Source organism: Pleurodeles waltl, chromosome 11, assembly GCF_031143425.1.
Source record: "Pleurodeles waltl isolate 20211129_DDA chromosome 11, aPleWal1.hap1.20221129, whole genome shotgun sequence".
Classification (NCBI taxonomy): domain Eukaryota; kingdom Metazoa; phylum Chordata; class Amphibia; order Caudata; family Salamandridae; genus Pleurodeles; species Pleurodeles waltl.
The window spans coordinates 69,342,502-69,355,535 of record NC_090450.1 but is presented as its reverse complement, the minus strand read 5'-3'; the positions used below and the strand labels follow the sequence as shown (position 1 = coordinate 69,355,535).

The 13,034-nt window shown below is 43.6% G+C and overlaps 1 protein-coding gene across 2 annotated transcripts in view; it reads right to left on the bottom strand.

Annotated features, from left to right (window-relative positions):
• The window catches only part of USP13 (ubiquitin specific peptidase 13), a 263,270-nt gene that overhangs the window by 87,500 nt on the left and 162,736 nt on the right, over positions 1-13,034 (bottom strand). For both annotated transcript variants that reach the window (XM_069213085.1, XM_069213086.1), the window contains exon 11: positions 571-696. In XM_069213085.1, coding sequence (XP_069069186.1) covers positions 571-696 — 126 coding nt within the window. The remainder of the gene's footprint in view (positions 1-570; positions 697-13,034) is intronic.

Below are 13,034 nucleotides of genomic sequence, written 5' to 3'. Positions count from 1 at the left end.
TACCCGTCTCTCTTGGTGCATTCCACAACTCCCATTCCAGGAAATGACTCTCCTCAGGCTCCTCCCAATTCAATTCCTCTTCCTTAGCTAATCAATAATTCATGGGCGAGCTGTACTTTGTGCAGACCCATTAAGCTAAGAATAAATACCGCCTTTAAAACGCGCAGACATGCATCCACTGTCTGCCGATGCAGACTTCCTTATGTGTTAGAAGGACAGTGAATCAAGGCTATGGTGGTAGTTACTATGGAAAAACACCAAAACTGGCAAAAATAGAAAACATTGATTTGCCACAATTTTTTGTCTGCAGTATTACAAACACACTACAGTTAGCTTGTGATACCTACATTGTGTGTGTAGGTGAGCGGGTGTATCCGGTTAAGAATTTATGTCTCTGTTCCTTATTTTCTTGAAATGCAGTTTTTAATGTCTGATGCAAACATTCCTGAAATGCACCCAAAGGGCCTCTGGTTGTGGCTTTGGAAAGTTTCCAATACCACACCCTGCACTGTCCAGGGTAGTTAGTCAATGTTTTATCCACAGCAACTAACCCGTGCTCTGAGTACTTACCTCTACCAGGTTTACTAAGTGCAGGAGGAATTCGTGAGCATCTTGTTGCCTTTTGGAGGAAAACTCGGGGTGTCCTGAGCTCAGCAGGCCCTTGAACATTCGAAGAGTAACTCCGCGCGGCAGCGGCTACAGAATCAAAACACAAGTAAGAGAAACTGAATAAAACACATATGCACTTTTGTCACAGCCAACAGGTCTAACTTTAGCGTGACAATATAAACACGGCCATTCACAAATGCTATCTACTTGCTGTGCACGAACCACTGCTGTGTATCACATTAAAGCCCGGCCTAGTAGATTTGCCAATGGTGGGGCACAGTAGAAAAAAAGTGTATTTGATGTATAAGATGCGAAAATGAGATGACAAATAGATAATGACAAACAGAACGCGAAGTGAGTGTAATTTTCTCGTGTACAGTGCTTCCTGATGCCGGCCAATGGAAGTGCATAGTTTATGGTTTATTTTTAAAGGATGTCAAGCCACACCTAAACAGATTGCTAACTGATGTCGCAATGTTTCTCCAGAGCATTAAAACTTTCAGAAGTAAAAACCCAGGGCTATTTGGCTTCAGTTTTTGGAGTACCTAGGACGTGATAGCCACGCAAGATCAATCCTAGGAGGCGCTTATCATGGTAATCCTGGTACCAGTGCTGCTACAGATTTGGGTATGGGTGGTACAGCTCTTACGAATATAAAGATCACTTTCTCCTCGACTTTGGTACATTTTCACAATTTCTTCTATCAGCATGTACAGAGACATTCAGGCCCAGAACAATACTCACTAAATACAACTCTAACTGCGAACAATGCTTCTGTGTCTGCATCAGTTCCCATGGTCACCAGTGTGTGGTCTGCATCAGTTCCCATGGTCACCAACGTATGGTCTGCATCAGTTCCCATGGTCACCAGTGTGTGGTCTGCATCAGTTCCCATGGTCACAAGTGTATGGTCTGCATCAGTTACCATGGTCACAAGTGTGTGGTCTGCATCAGTTCCCATGGTCACCAGTGTGTGGTCTGCATCAGTTCCCATGGTCACAAGTGTGTGGTCTGCATCAGTTCCCATGGTCACCAGTGTGTGGTCTGCATGAGTTCCCATGGTCACCAGTGTGTGGTCTGCATGAGTTCCCATGGTCACCAGTGTGTGGTCTGCATGAGTTCCCATGGTCTGCATCAGTTCCCATGGTCACCAGTGTGTGGTCTGCATCAGTTCCCATGGTCACCAGTGTGTGGTCTGCATGAGTTCCCATGGTCACCAGTGTGTGGTCTGTATCAGTTCCCATGGTCTGCATCAATTCCCATGGTCCCCAGTGTGTGGTCTGCATCAGTTCCCATGGTCACAAGTGTGTGGTCCGCATCAGTTCCCATGGTCACAAGTGTATGGTCTGCATCAGTTCCCATGGTCACAAGTGTGTGGTCCGCATCAGTTCCCATGGTCCCCAGTGTGTGGTCTGCATCAGTTCCCATGGTCACAAGTGTGTGGTCTGCATCAGTTCCCATAGTCACCAGTGTGTGGTCTGCATCAGTTCCCATGGTCACAAGTGTATGGTCTGCATCAGTTCCCATGGTCACCAGTGTGTGGTCTGCATCAGTTCCCATGGTCACCAGTGTGTGGTGACAGTCCACACGAGCACACCACCACCACATACGTTCTTAACACACAGATCAACCACTAGATTAACTTTTTAAAGCAAGGGCTAGTTATTCAAAATATGGCAAGCATTCGAAGCGCTTTGCACTCAGGTGTAAACTGAGACAATGTACAATGCATTAGACTATGTCATGAACTATTACTTCTCCAGTATTTTGTGCTTCCACCATTTCTTGAGGCATGGACTTCTGACCGCTCATCAACAAAACCTCTAATATAAGTTCTATAGTAATGAAATTGCAAGTGTGAGTTACCCAAGGCATTTGCTGTTTTCATTTTATTATAAACATCCTGAAGGTCAGTGAGGCAAGAGTTCCCCTTAACAGAGACATTACGGAGGTAAAGTTAGAGCCGAGGCATGAGTCCCAAATGTTCTACATTTTAGTATCACTGAATGATTGTTTTGAGAAAGTGAAAGGTGACGTGTTTCAGAGCAAGGCATATGCTATGATTCTCGAATACCTAAATAATAAAACATTTTACAACTTGTGGTACTTCACATTGTATTTACTGGCTGAGATGCCCTTGTGGTAAACTGTCCAGTGGCAAAACAGAAGGGAAGGAGAAAATGTATTTGCACAAGCACAAATGACCATCAGAAATGAGAAATCTATGGTTGCTACAAACTGGAACAAGCCATAACATAAGTTGACTACATTTTCAATTATTTGGAACAGAGAATAGTGCTTCAGAGCAGTGGTTCCCAACTTGTGATCCGGGGACCCCTGAGGGTCCACGAAGCCTGTTCAGGGGGACCACGAGTGCTTAGAGAAATAAATAACATATAACCGATTAATACAGTGTGTATAAATAAAGTGGCTAAATGTACATTTGAACATTTTAAAACATACTGTAAATATCAAGGAATGTGAAATTCGAGGCAAAAAAATTAAATTACTATGCTCAGCTTGATTCCTGGGAGCAGTGCAGGTGCATCAGAGTATAGTATGAACGAAGTGTGGCTTCAATTAAATTTAGAAAAGCTCCAACCTTCCTATTAACATCTTTTTAAAAATATTTATATTTGTTTGCAAATTAAATAAAATGTATCATCATTTGTGCATGTGTTTGATGAAATGCTTGTTTCTGTATTTTGTGTGTGTTGGTTGCGACAATAGACTCGGGTCCCCTGTTTCCAGTAATGACTTGGGGGTGGGGGGGGGAGGGAGGAAACCACATACGAGTAAGAATTCTTGTATTGACACAAAGGGCCTCATTACAACATTGGCGGGCGGCACTCCCGCGGTGCCCATTTTGACATCCCCGCTGGGCCGGCGGGGATGTGGGCCGCAACATGGGAGCCGGCTCCAAATGGAGCCAGCGGTGTTGTGGCCGTGCGACGGGTGCAGTTGCACCCGTCGCGCTTTTCACTGTCTGCATAGCAGACAGTGAAAAGCCGCATTGGGCCCTGTCAGGGGGCCCCGCGACTCCCCGTACCGCCAGCCTTTTCCTGGCGGTTAAGGCGGGCGGTAGGGGGACTCGTAATCCCCTGGGCAGCGCTGCTAGCAGGGCTGCCCTGGCGGATTACAACCCGGGGCCACTGTGGTGGGAAACCGCCGGCCCCGGCATTGCGGCCCCGGCATTGCGACCGCAGCGCTTCTGCCGCGGTCGTAATGTCCCTGGAAGCACCGCCAGCCTGTTGGCGGTGCTTCCATCATTTCAGCCCTGGCGGTCCCATACCAACAGGGTTGAAATGACCCCCAAAGTCTGTCGTTCAACAGACACTCTGGTAACAGCAGTTAACGAGGTGGCTGCATTTGGGTTGTAATTTCCTTTGTATAATGCATTAAAAAGGATTAATACTCATACACTGTTTTAGTATGTAGACTGCTACAATCCCACCAGAGATTTATACTTTTTCTCGATGAAGAGCAGAGCTGTCGCTCAAAACGCTCTGTGTGACTAATCAAATTGATAAACATAGTGCTGTAGATCAGAGGCCTTCAAAATGTTTTGCTCTGAGCCACCCTAAGCACAATGAAGTGGGTACCACCTCCACAAAACTTCAAGGCAAGGACAGAGGGAATGGGAGGGGCAGCGCTGAGCACTGTGGGGATTAGGAGATCATTTCAGGGGCACTTTTTCTGTACTTCATAATTCACAATAAATGTGAGACTTATAGAAGGGCAAAATGGTTTAAACAAAAACAGAACTAGACAAAAAACAGTGCTCTCCATATTTGGGGTGCTGTGAGCCCCCGTGCTCTTAGGACCCAATGCAACTGCTGCACTAATGTCAGGTGCACCACTGAGTAGCAAGCTATTCCTCTACCTCTTCCACTCTGTCCTCACCATGCCTGGCCACTGCTGCAATACTCAAACAGGCTCTCTCTCTTCCAGAGACAAAATTTGCTCCCACATGTTGCTCACCTCTTTGCAGTAAGGGGGCACTCCCCTCTAAGGATAGTAAAGAATATTAGCCACCATGCCAGTTTTTTGAAGAATGACAATGAAAACTGTGGTGTAGTGGCCCATTCAGACGCCTAGGATCAAGTGCTACTGTACCTGCTTCACTAATGATGACTACCACCTTACAAAGCAGGCTCTCCCCTCTGTCCTTTCTAACCAACATGAGCTCCCATCTTGCCCCATCACTGTCATTTCTTGGAGACCCAAACTAAGGTGACCCCTCAGCATCAAAGTTCCCGTTTCTGGGGCCAATTGCTGCAAGGCCAAAAGCAAATCTGGCACAGCATGTTGCACGGGGCCTTAATGCAAACAAGGAAGGAAAGTAATTGGAGTTTAGTTGCCTCTCAGCCCTATGGGCCCAGGTGCCACGGCATCTGCAACACCAACAGCCCTCAGAAGTAGGCTGTTTTTGCTCTGCCCTCTCCACTAGGCCATTATTTCTGGGCTGATACTCAAAGCAGGTTTTATGCACCACATCTCGGTCCTTGTTGCTTGGGACCTGCCCCCTGTGCACTAATGGTCACCTGGGCCCTAATGCTAGACCGTAACATGATCCCCACCCCCTTTTTCGTATAAGTCGGTCATATTTTGGGAGTAGTGGCCACTCATACCCTTGGCTTCAGTGCCATTGCAGCTGGTACACTAATGGTAGTGAGGGTCCTTTTTTGTCAAAGAAAAATCACCTATGTCTAACCCCTTCCCTAGGGCATCGCTCAGAGGAAACTATCTGTGTCCATATGTAAATAAACGAGTCCCCATAGTATCCCCTCTTCTGGTTCACTCCTTTCACACCACCTCTGGACCGCCCTCCTTTCCTCTTCTCCTAGGCCATGATTCTGAGGAGCTGGGCATCTGGAGAATCAGGGCTCTGTATCTGAATCCAGCCCAGCTACCCCCCTCCATGCCATAACCTCAACTTAACTGAAAGGACTTCTGCATGTAAACAGAGGTCGTGGTGAGTACGATCTACGGGGATCGACATGCCCATGCTTTTCTAATTTTGTAGAAACAATGATTACCTAATAGGAAAGAGGGCTCTGTGCTGCGATGGCAAGGGAGGGATAGAGAGCTAAGAATAAACAAACTTTCTGAAGAGGGTGACTGCTACCTCAATGATATCTAAGGGTGTGCAACTGGTTGATTACTAAATACAAAGGCTGCTTGTGGGGCCAGTGTAGGCTTTCATTGACGGAGCCACTTGAAGCCTCTTGGTGACAAAGATCTATTCTTTTTGAAAGGTTCTGTAAGGGTGATTTCAGTGGCGTTCTAGAGTGCGTGCTTTAAATGGACACATGAAAATGTTTTAGGTACAGTCTGATTACAAAATATGTTTTGCAAGTACTTGTTTTATCTTGAACACTACATCATTTTGTGGTAGCCTATTGTGTGCAGTATTTAATATAGTTTTTAAATAGCCACTTACCTATTTCAGTGCTTTCTGTATAAATGTACAAGTCACCATTCCCAACAGTGCCAACCAGTATTCAGCTCAGTGACTCTCAGGGGCGCAGCTTGGTCAGTATGATTGGGGGGTGTTAGCTCCAGATTCCCCAACAATCACGTTGGCACATGATGCTAAAATACATTATATGACAAGCATGGTGCAGAGAGGGGCTTAAAGGGCAGTGGAAAGGGAGAGGAATTCGGATTGTTAGGGTTACAAAGTGAGAGATAGCGCATTATTTTGTGAATTAACCAACATTTCTAAGTCTCTCTAAAAACAAAGGGAGAGTGTGTGTTCGTTTTTGTCTGTGTTTATGTAAACACTCCTAGTGAAATCCTACAGACACATCTCCATACCCGACGGAAAGCACCTGCACCCAACTATTTATCACAAAATGCATTTACTGGAGTGTAACGTCCCCCCCCCCACCCCCCCCGAAGCTAAGCCCCTAGTGACCCTCCGGTTACACACAGACACCTGCAGTGTTGGTATTTGCCAAATGAGGATTCATAATGTAAAAGAGTGCATTTTCCACTGATTTGTTTGATCCTGCATTTATTTGTCATTTAAGGCGTGGGCGTTATTTTATACGCAGTTACCTTACGGTGAAAAAAACAACAAAATACAGGTATGCAATAAATACATCTGTGTTAGGGTCTCCACCTTAATTGTAGAGAAGTTAATGGCAGAACTTTCCAAAGGAGCGTGTTTGCTCGATTTGCGTGGACCAGGGGAACATGCAGAATGCATGGTGTTTTGAACAACTATTTGGGCGATTTAAATGCCACGACATTGTGACATAATCCATAACAGAAACTAGAATGGGGCTGGGCCTTCAGTTGTGATTTTACTACAGTTCAAAAATGTGTACTTTCAGTAATTGTGGAACACAACAACACTTCTGCATCATTCGTGTGTGTGAAATTGTGTTGTTTTTTAGATAATTCATTAAGGAAGAGAAGGACCTGTTACGAACTATTTATATATAAAAAAAAAAAAATAACGTTAGGATAGACTGATAAAATGAGACTAGGTCACACAAGGGAAATAATTATAACACAGCAATCTGATACCTAAATTTGTAAACCTGGCACTATTTATAATGCAAATGGTGCTATTATTAAAAATAGACCGACTTGTTGAAAGCCTGTGCATCAGAGTCACACATGATGCGTCATACAAAGACAGAGTGCATCTCTCAGATTAAATGTCCTTGAAATGTGTTCTATAAGGACGACCACAAAACAAGTAGGGCTTTTAGCAAATCTGTATGCGGCCTTTGTTTGTATTGTAATCAGTTTGAGTCGATTCAAAGACATAAATGCATCCTCTGTATGTGATATTGTTATTTTATTGATGTTAGTGTAGACCACGTCTTAGTATGCTATAGGCTGCTTGGATTGTGTGCAATGTAGTTAATATGCCCCCATTTCGTATTGAGCTGGTCACCAATGTACCCACCCTTGTTACACACATATTTTTAAGAGGCCAAGGGCCAGATGTAGCAAGCGTTTTTCATGGTGCAAACAGCGAATTTCGCTGTTTGCGCCATGCAAAATGCACATCGCGATGCTCATTCCCATTTTGCGAGTACTCGCAAATAGGAAGGGGTGTTCCCCTTCCTATTTGCGATTCGCATCGCAATGTAGAATTGCTTTGTAACCGCGAACGCGGTCGCAAAGCAATTCGCAGTTAGCACCCATTTCAAATGAACGGCCCTGAAAACTTTTTTTTCAGAGCAGGCAGGCAGGCAGTGGTCCTATGGACCACTGCCTGCTCTGAAAAAATTAAACACAAACGTTTCATTTTTTCGTTTGTGTTGCAACTCGTTTTCCTTTAAGGAAAACGGTCTGCAATAAAAAAAAAACTGCTTTATTAAAAAGCAGTCACACACATGGTGGTCTGCTGTCTCCAGCAGGCCTCCATCCCTGCGAGTGCTGCGAATCAGAAGGGGGTCGCAAATTGCGACCCACCTCATTAATATTAATGAGGTGAGTCTTTGCGACCCCCTTCCAGTTCGCAGATGGTGTCAGGGACACCATCCAGCATCAGATTTTGTGACTCTCAAATTGCGAGTCGCTCAGACTCGCAATTTGAGAGTCGAAAAATCGGATTTTCCTACATCTAGCCCCAAGTCCTCACCAAAGAGACAGGCACGCCTCTTACCTCTATCTTGAAAATAGATTCTTAAAATAAATTGTCAGATTGCCAATTCTACAAATGGTCCATCTCTCAAGCAACGCTTATTTTTAAGGTTTAGCCTTTGAGACAGCTTCTGTTGTCAAACCAGACATTTATTTTCCAAAAACATATATAATATACATATATTTAGGGGGGCTTTTGGTCAGCAGGCTACCACCACCAGTCTACCAAATTGCCAATCACCTTTTGCTTCCACCCACCACTGCATACAGCATGAGGCAGATGCATCAGATGATCTCCCAGAGATGTTCCTGGGAGGAATATTGTATGAGGCGTCAGACAAAGTTTAGCCTGCTACCGCTACCATTCAATCCCTTTCAGTGTACATATCAGAAATGCAATGGGAAATTAGCTCAACAGGTTCTTTCTTCATCCCAGGAATTTGTTTCGGTTCATAGGTGTTTGATCTGATATAATCTGAGCCTTTAACTTGACCTGTTTGCCTCGTAGATAATGCCCTACATCCTTCAACTTCCAGGCTCTCGCTGAGAAATCATGTAGAGTAGTGGAAGGATAGGGCTGCCTGTCCGTCCAATTACCTAAATTATGTTTCATAATTTCCCACTGATGCTGATTGGCGAATATGAGTAGGATCACAAGTTCTCTTACTAGTCCTTTTTCAGTTTTTGCACTTGAATACAGACATTTCATTAGCAATGCAAGATATTATTGACCTTGACTCTTCATGTTTCACACGGATCAATCCACGGCCACGACAGTCTGAAGAATGAGATGTTAGGTTTTTAATTAGATTTTTTTGGGCCGCTTGTGAATGCTCCTCAACAATCGTGGCACCTAGCAAACCTCCAATCATATGTCCATACTTGGACCTACTTTCATTTTTGGTGCAACCAAGAAGATCCAGAACTCTAGTTTTCAGACTCTTCTGTTACTTCATGACGGGTTCTAGCTGGGTGTCTTAGTCTCTACTTTTCATGTCCAATAAGATCTTTTGAGAACTCAAGGACTCGTGTAGGAGTGTCATAGATGTGATCTGCACAATATTTGAAAAGTTCTTAATAAGTTTCACCTCTTTGCCTGGGTGTGGGCTCTGCACACAACAACGAAAGTTAAAACCATTGCGTAAAGGGAATACATAATCAGCTATTAGGTAATTTTCTCAAACTCAATTAACATAAATTTATCAGTTCCAAAGACAGGGAGTCTTCTAAGATGTGTGTGCACACACATCAAGTATTATATAAAAAAATATATTTTTTTGTTAGTACATATTTTCTTCTGGTTCAGGTGTTCTGGTTCAGGAGATCAAGACACTAAAACCAAACCGGGGAAACACTTTAACAAGAAGAATCAAAGTGCTTTCAATTTGAATGAAAGACCAATTTATTCAATATGTAAGTTATAATTTTGTGTAGTCACCCATGTCAGCGAAGCTGTGATGCATTACTATAAACAAAGGTTACAAGAATGTTTTGGTCTCTGAAGCAGGTCTCTCATCTGTATACGTGGCACTAAGACATAGTTTGGCCACAAGTAAGTGCTTCCCCGATGCTTCTGTTTTTCACCTCTCTCCTTCTCCACCCTCCTTCCTGCTTGAGATAATAGGTGTCCATGATCCTCCTCCTGTGATCATTTAAAGGACTTCTTATAGTAAGGCACCACAGCTACCCTGACAGTGGGTTGCTATTTTCTTTCTTAAACAGAGACTTGTTGATTCATTACAAATAACAATTAACTAATATTCAATTCATACTGGCACTTTTACCATTAAAAGTTAAAACAAAGCTGACCGGAATACACTTGGTGTAAGAGTCCTATTACACATTAACGCCTGCATCTTCTCTGTAAACAGTCTCTAATTTCCATTCCAACTTCTAATTTTCTAAGTCAGGTTGCGGCATCTATAGTCACCTGTTAGAACCAAATCAAGTTCCTAATCAACCATAATATTTACCTACAGTTGATTTGTGACCTTATAATGTAAGCTTCCAAAGACTGCAGCCAATGTGAAAGGCCTGTCGTAGAGCAATGTTACAGCTGCAGTTCAGTTTCTATTATTTTTATTAGTGTTTTATGAAGCTATACGGCATAAGGCGGGCATCCCCACCTAAAATACTATCAACATAGTCCACTGTACTTAATGCACCATTTTGTAGCTTGTATCCTCCCATTCCACTGCCCGCCCACATCGCTTCAGACTCACACCAGCTGTTTTTATGGCTCACTTAGATATTTGCTCATTTAAAACCATCTTCCCATTGCTTGTGATCTTCTTAAATGTGATAAACCAGCAAGCTGAGGCTGATCATTGATTAGACTCGACAGCTGCAGCTTCACCTGTGGCCCTCGTCTCCAATGGATCTACAGGCAACAAGTTGGCAAAAACTACCTTAAGTCCCACTTCTTACAGGTTGGAGACAGGAGTAGTACACTCTAACACCAGCCAGGGGCCCATGACCTGGGGGCACCACTTAGGGGTTGGGACTCAATCCAACAGAGGTCAGCAGCAAGGTCCAGGGCAGGAACTGATTAACTGGGCAGTTGCACAGAGACAGGCCTCTGGAAGCCTATAGTGTCTGTGTAGCTCAAACAGCAGGTCAGCCAACTGACTTTTGGAGTCACTGGGGTCAAAGAAGGCAGGTCCATTCTTCAGGTTTCAGACAGGAGGCAGTCCTTGTGATCTTCACAGGTCCAGCAGTGTTCTGACAAGGTAGGCATCATTTAAAGCTCAGGAAGGGTCTGTGTCTGAGCATAACCCTTTGTCCACTGTCTGGGAGCAATACGCATCTCACCACAGAGAGCCATCAAGAGTCAGGTGAGAGCTGGACACTAGCAGGAATGCATTTTGGTTTCAGAAAGGAAAAAGACAACTTTCTGAAAGTGTTTTTTCCAAGATAGTAGTATAAAATCTAACTTGATCATTAAGTAGGATTTCAAATTACTATTAAAACAAGTCCTTGAGCCGTTTTCCTAGCTAAGCCCAAACTTTATTTAGTACTTATTAAATGTAACAGTGTAAAGCAACATTCGCCAATGGGAGAGCCAGCCTTGCCATGCTAAAAAATTACTTTGGAGGGTCTTCATGACCAGGACACATAAAACATTAAAAATACATGTCCAATTTTTTCAATAACATGCACTGTGACCTCTCGGTATTTAGGACCTACCTAAGGGGTGACTTACACGAAATAAAAAGGAAGGTTTAGGACTGGCAAAAGGTTTTCTTTGCGAGGTCGAAATGACAAATTTAAAAGTGCATACCCATGTTGCAATGGCTGGCCTAGAGACATGTCTAACAGTGACACTTTAGAGGGTTTAGAGGGTGGCACAATGAGTGCTGCAGTCCACAAGTAGCATCTAATTTACAGGCCCTGAATAAAGGGTGTAAGATATACTAGGAAATTATAAGTAAATTAAAGGTGCCAATCAGATGAGTACCAATGTTAACATGTTTGAAAATGAGTGCAAAATAACTTTACTACTGGTTACCAAAAGAGTTCAGCAACAGAAGGCAAACATATGGGGTGACCCTGCAGAAAGAGCAAATTTCCATCAAAGGGGTTATCCCTGATACTTTGAAGGAGGGACTCTAGAGTGACAGCAAAAGGTAACAGTTTGAAGGGACATCCCTTGCACAACCCCTGCAAATCTCAATATGCCCATTGCAATACATTTATTTTAATCCTAGCCCAAGTAGAACCTTAACGGGATGCTAACCTACAGAAAAAGTGGGGCCTAAGCACCATATTGAGGACGACTAGGACAGTGCCTTCACCATGCGTCCTAGCCATGTTAGTTAGATGTAAGACCTTTTTGGTACAATCACTACCATTACATGCCTGGATGATGTTAATCTGTCAGTATATATTAACAAAGGCATCATCTCATCTATCAATATTTAGCAGTGATATTCGGTGACACAAGACGCAGAGTGCATGGTCCAGTTTAAACGATTAGGGAGACAGTTGTCTCTGCTAAGGAGTTAGGTACTCTGTGGGTACTGTTAAAATCATTGAGTGCTTCAGTTAATAATGGGATAATTGATGGCAAAGATTTTGTGAAACATCAGGAACAAGGCATCTGGGCAAGAAGTCTTAGCGATTTTCAGGCTTTCAAAGCTTTATCAAGCTCCAGCCTGTGAGTTTGAGGGTTTTCACCCATATAGGTCTAGAAGGTCTTGGACGCTAGTAATTTCTCTCATCAGAGCCACATATTGCCCTCTTCTCATCTCGTATTCCCCCAAAGTGGCACCTAAAGGGGGCATACATAGTTTGCTGTTCAACGTGAAATTGCCAACACCCAAATCTAGCAAACATATAATTAGCCTTATCATCCTCAGTGATAGGAATCTAGCCTTACCACCATCAGTGATCCACAGTTATTGCATCAGCTCATTAAACAGCACATTCCCCAACAGCTTGAGGCGGGTCTTCTTCTGTATTAGTGTACCCTGAACAACCAGTTTAAAAGTGTCTCAAACCACACTGTTACTCACCTCTCCCATTTCTTTGTGTGATGTATGTTCTGTCAGCTGCCTCCTAACCACATCTAGGACCATGCTGTCCATTAAAATAGACCTCATTTAGATGCCACTCTCCCGGGATGTCAGTTTCCAATGACTGCCATCACAGTGTCCTTTTACACTAGACCTAACTGATGTTTATCAGTAAATAGTATATTTTGACATAGGTTTGGTTTGCTGCTTAGGAGTGGGAGTAGTCTACTGATAAGTGTTGGTGGCGTCACTAGGCAGGCATCCACCAATTCCAGGTCTTCGGGCATACTTTCACTTCTAATT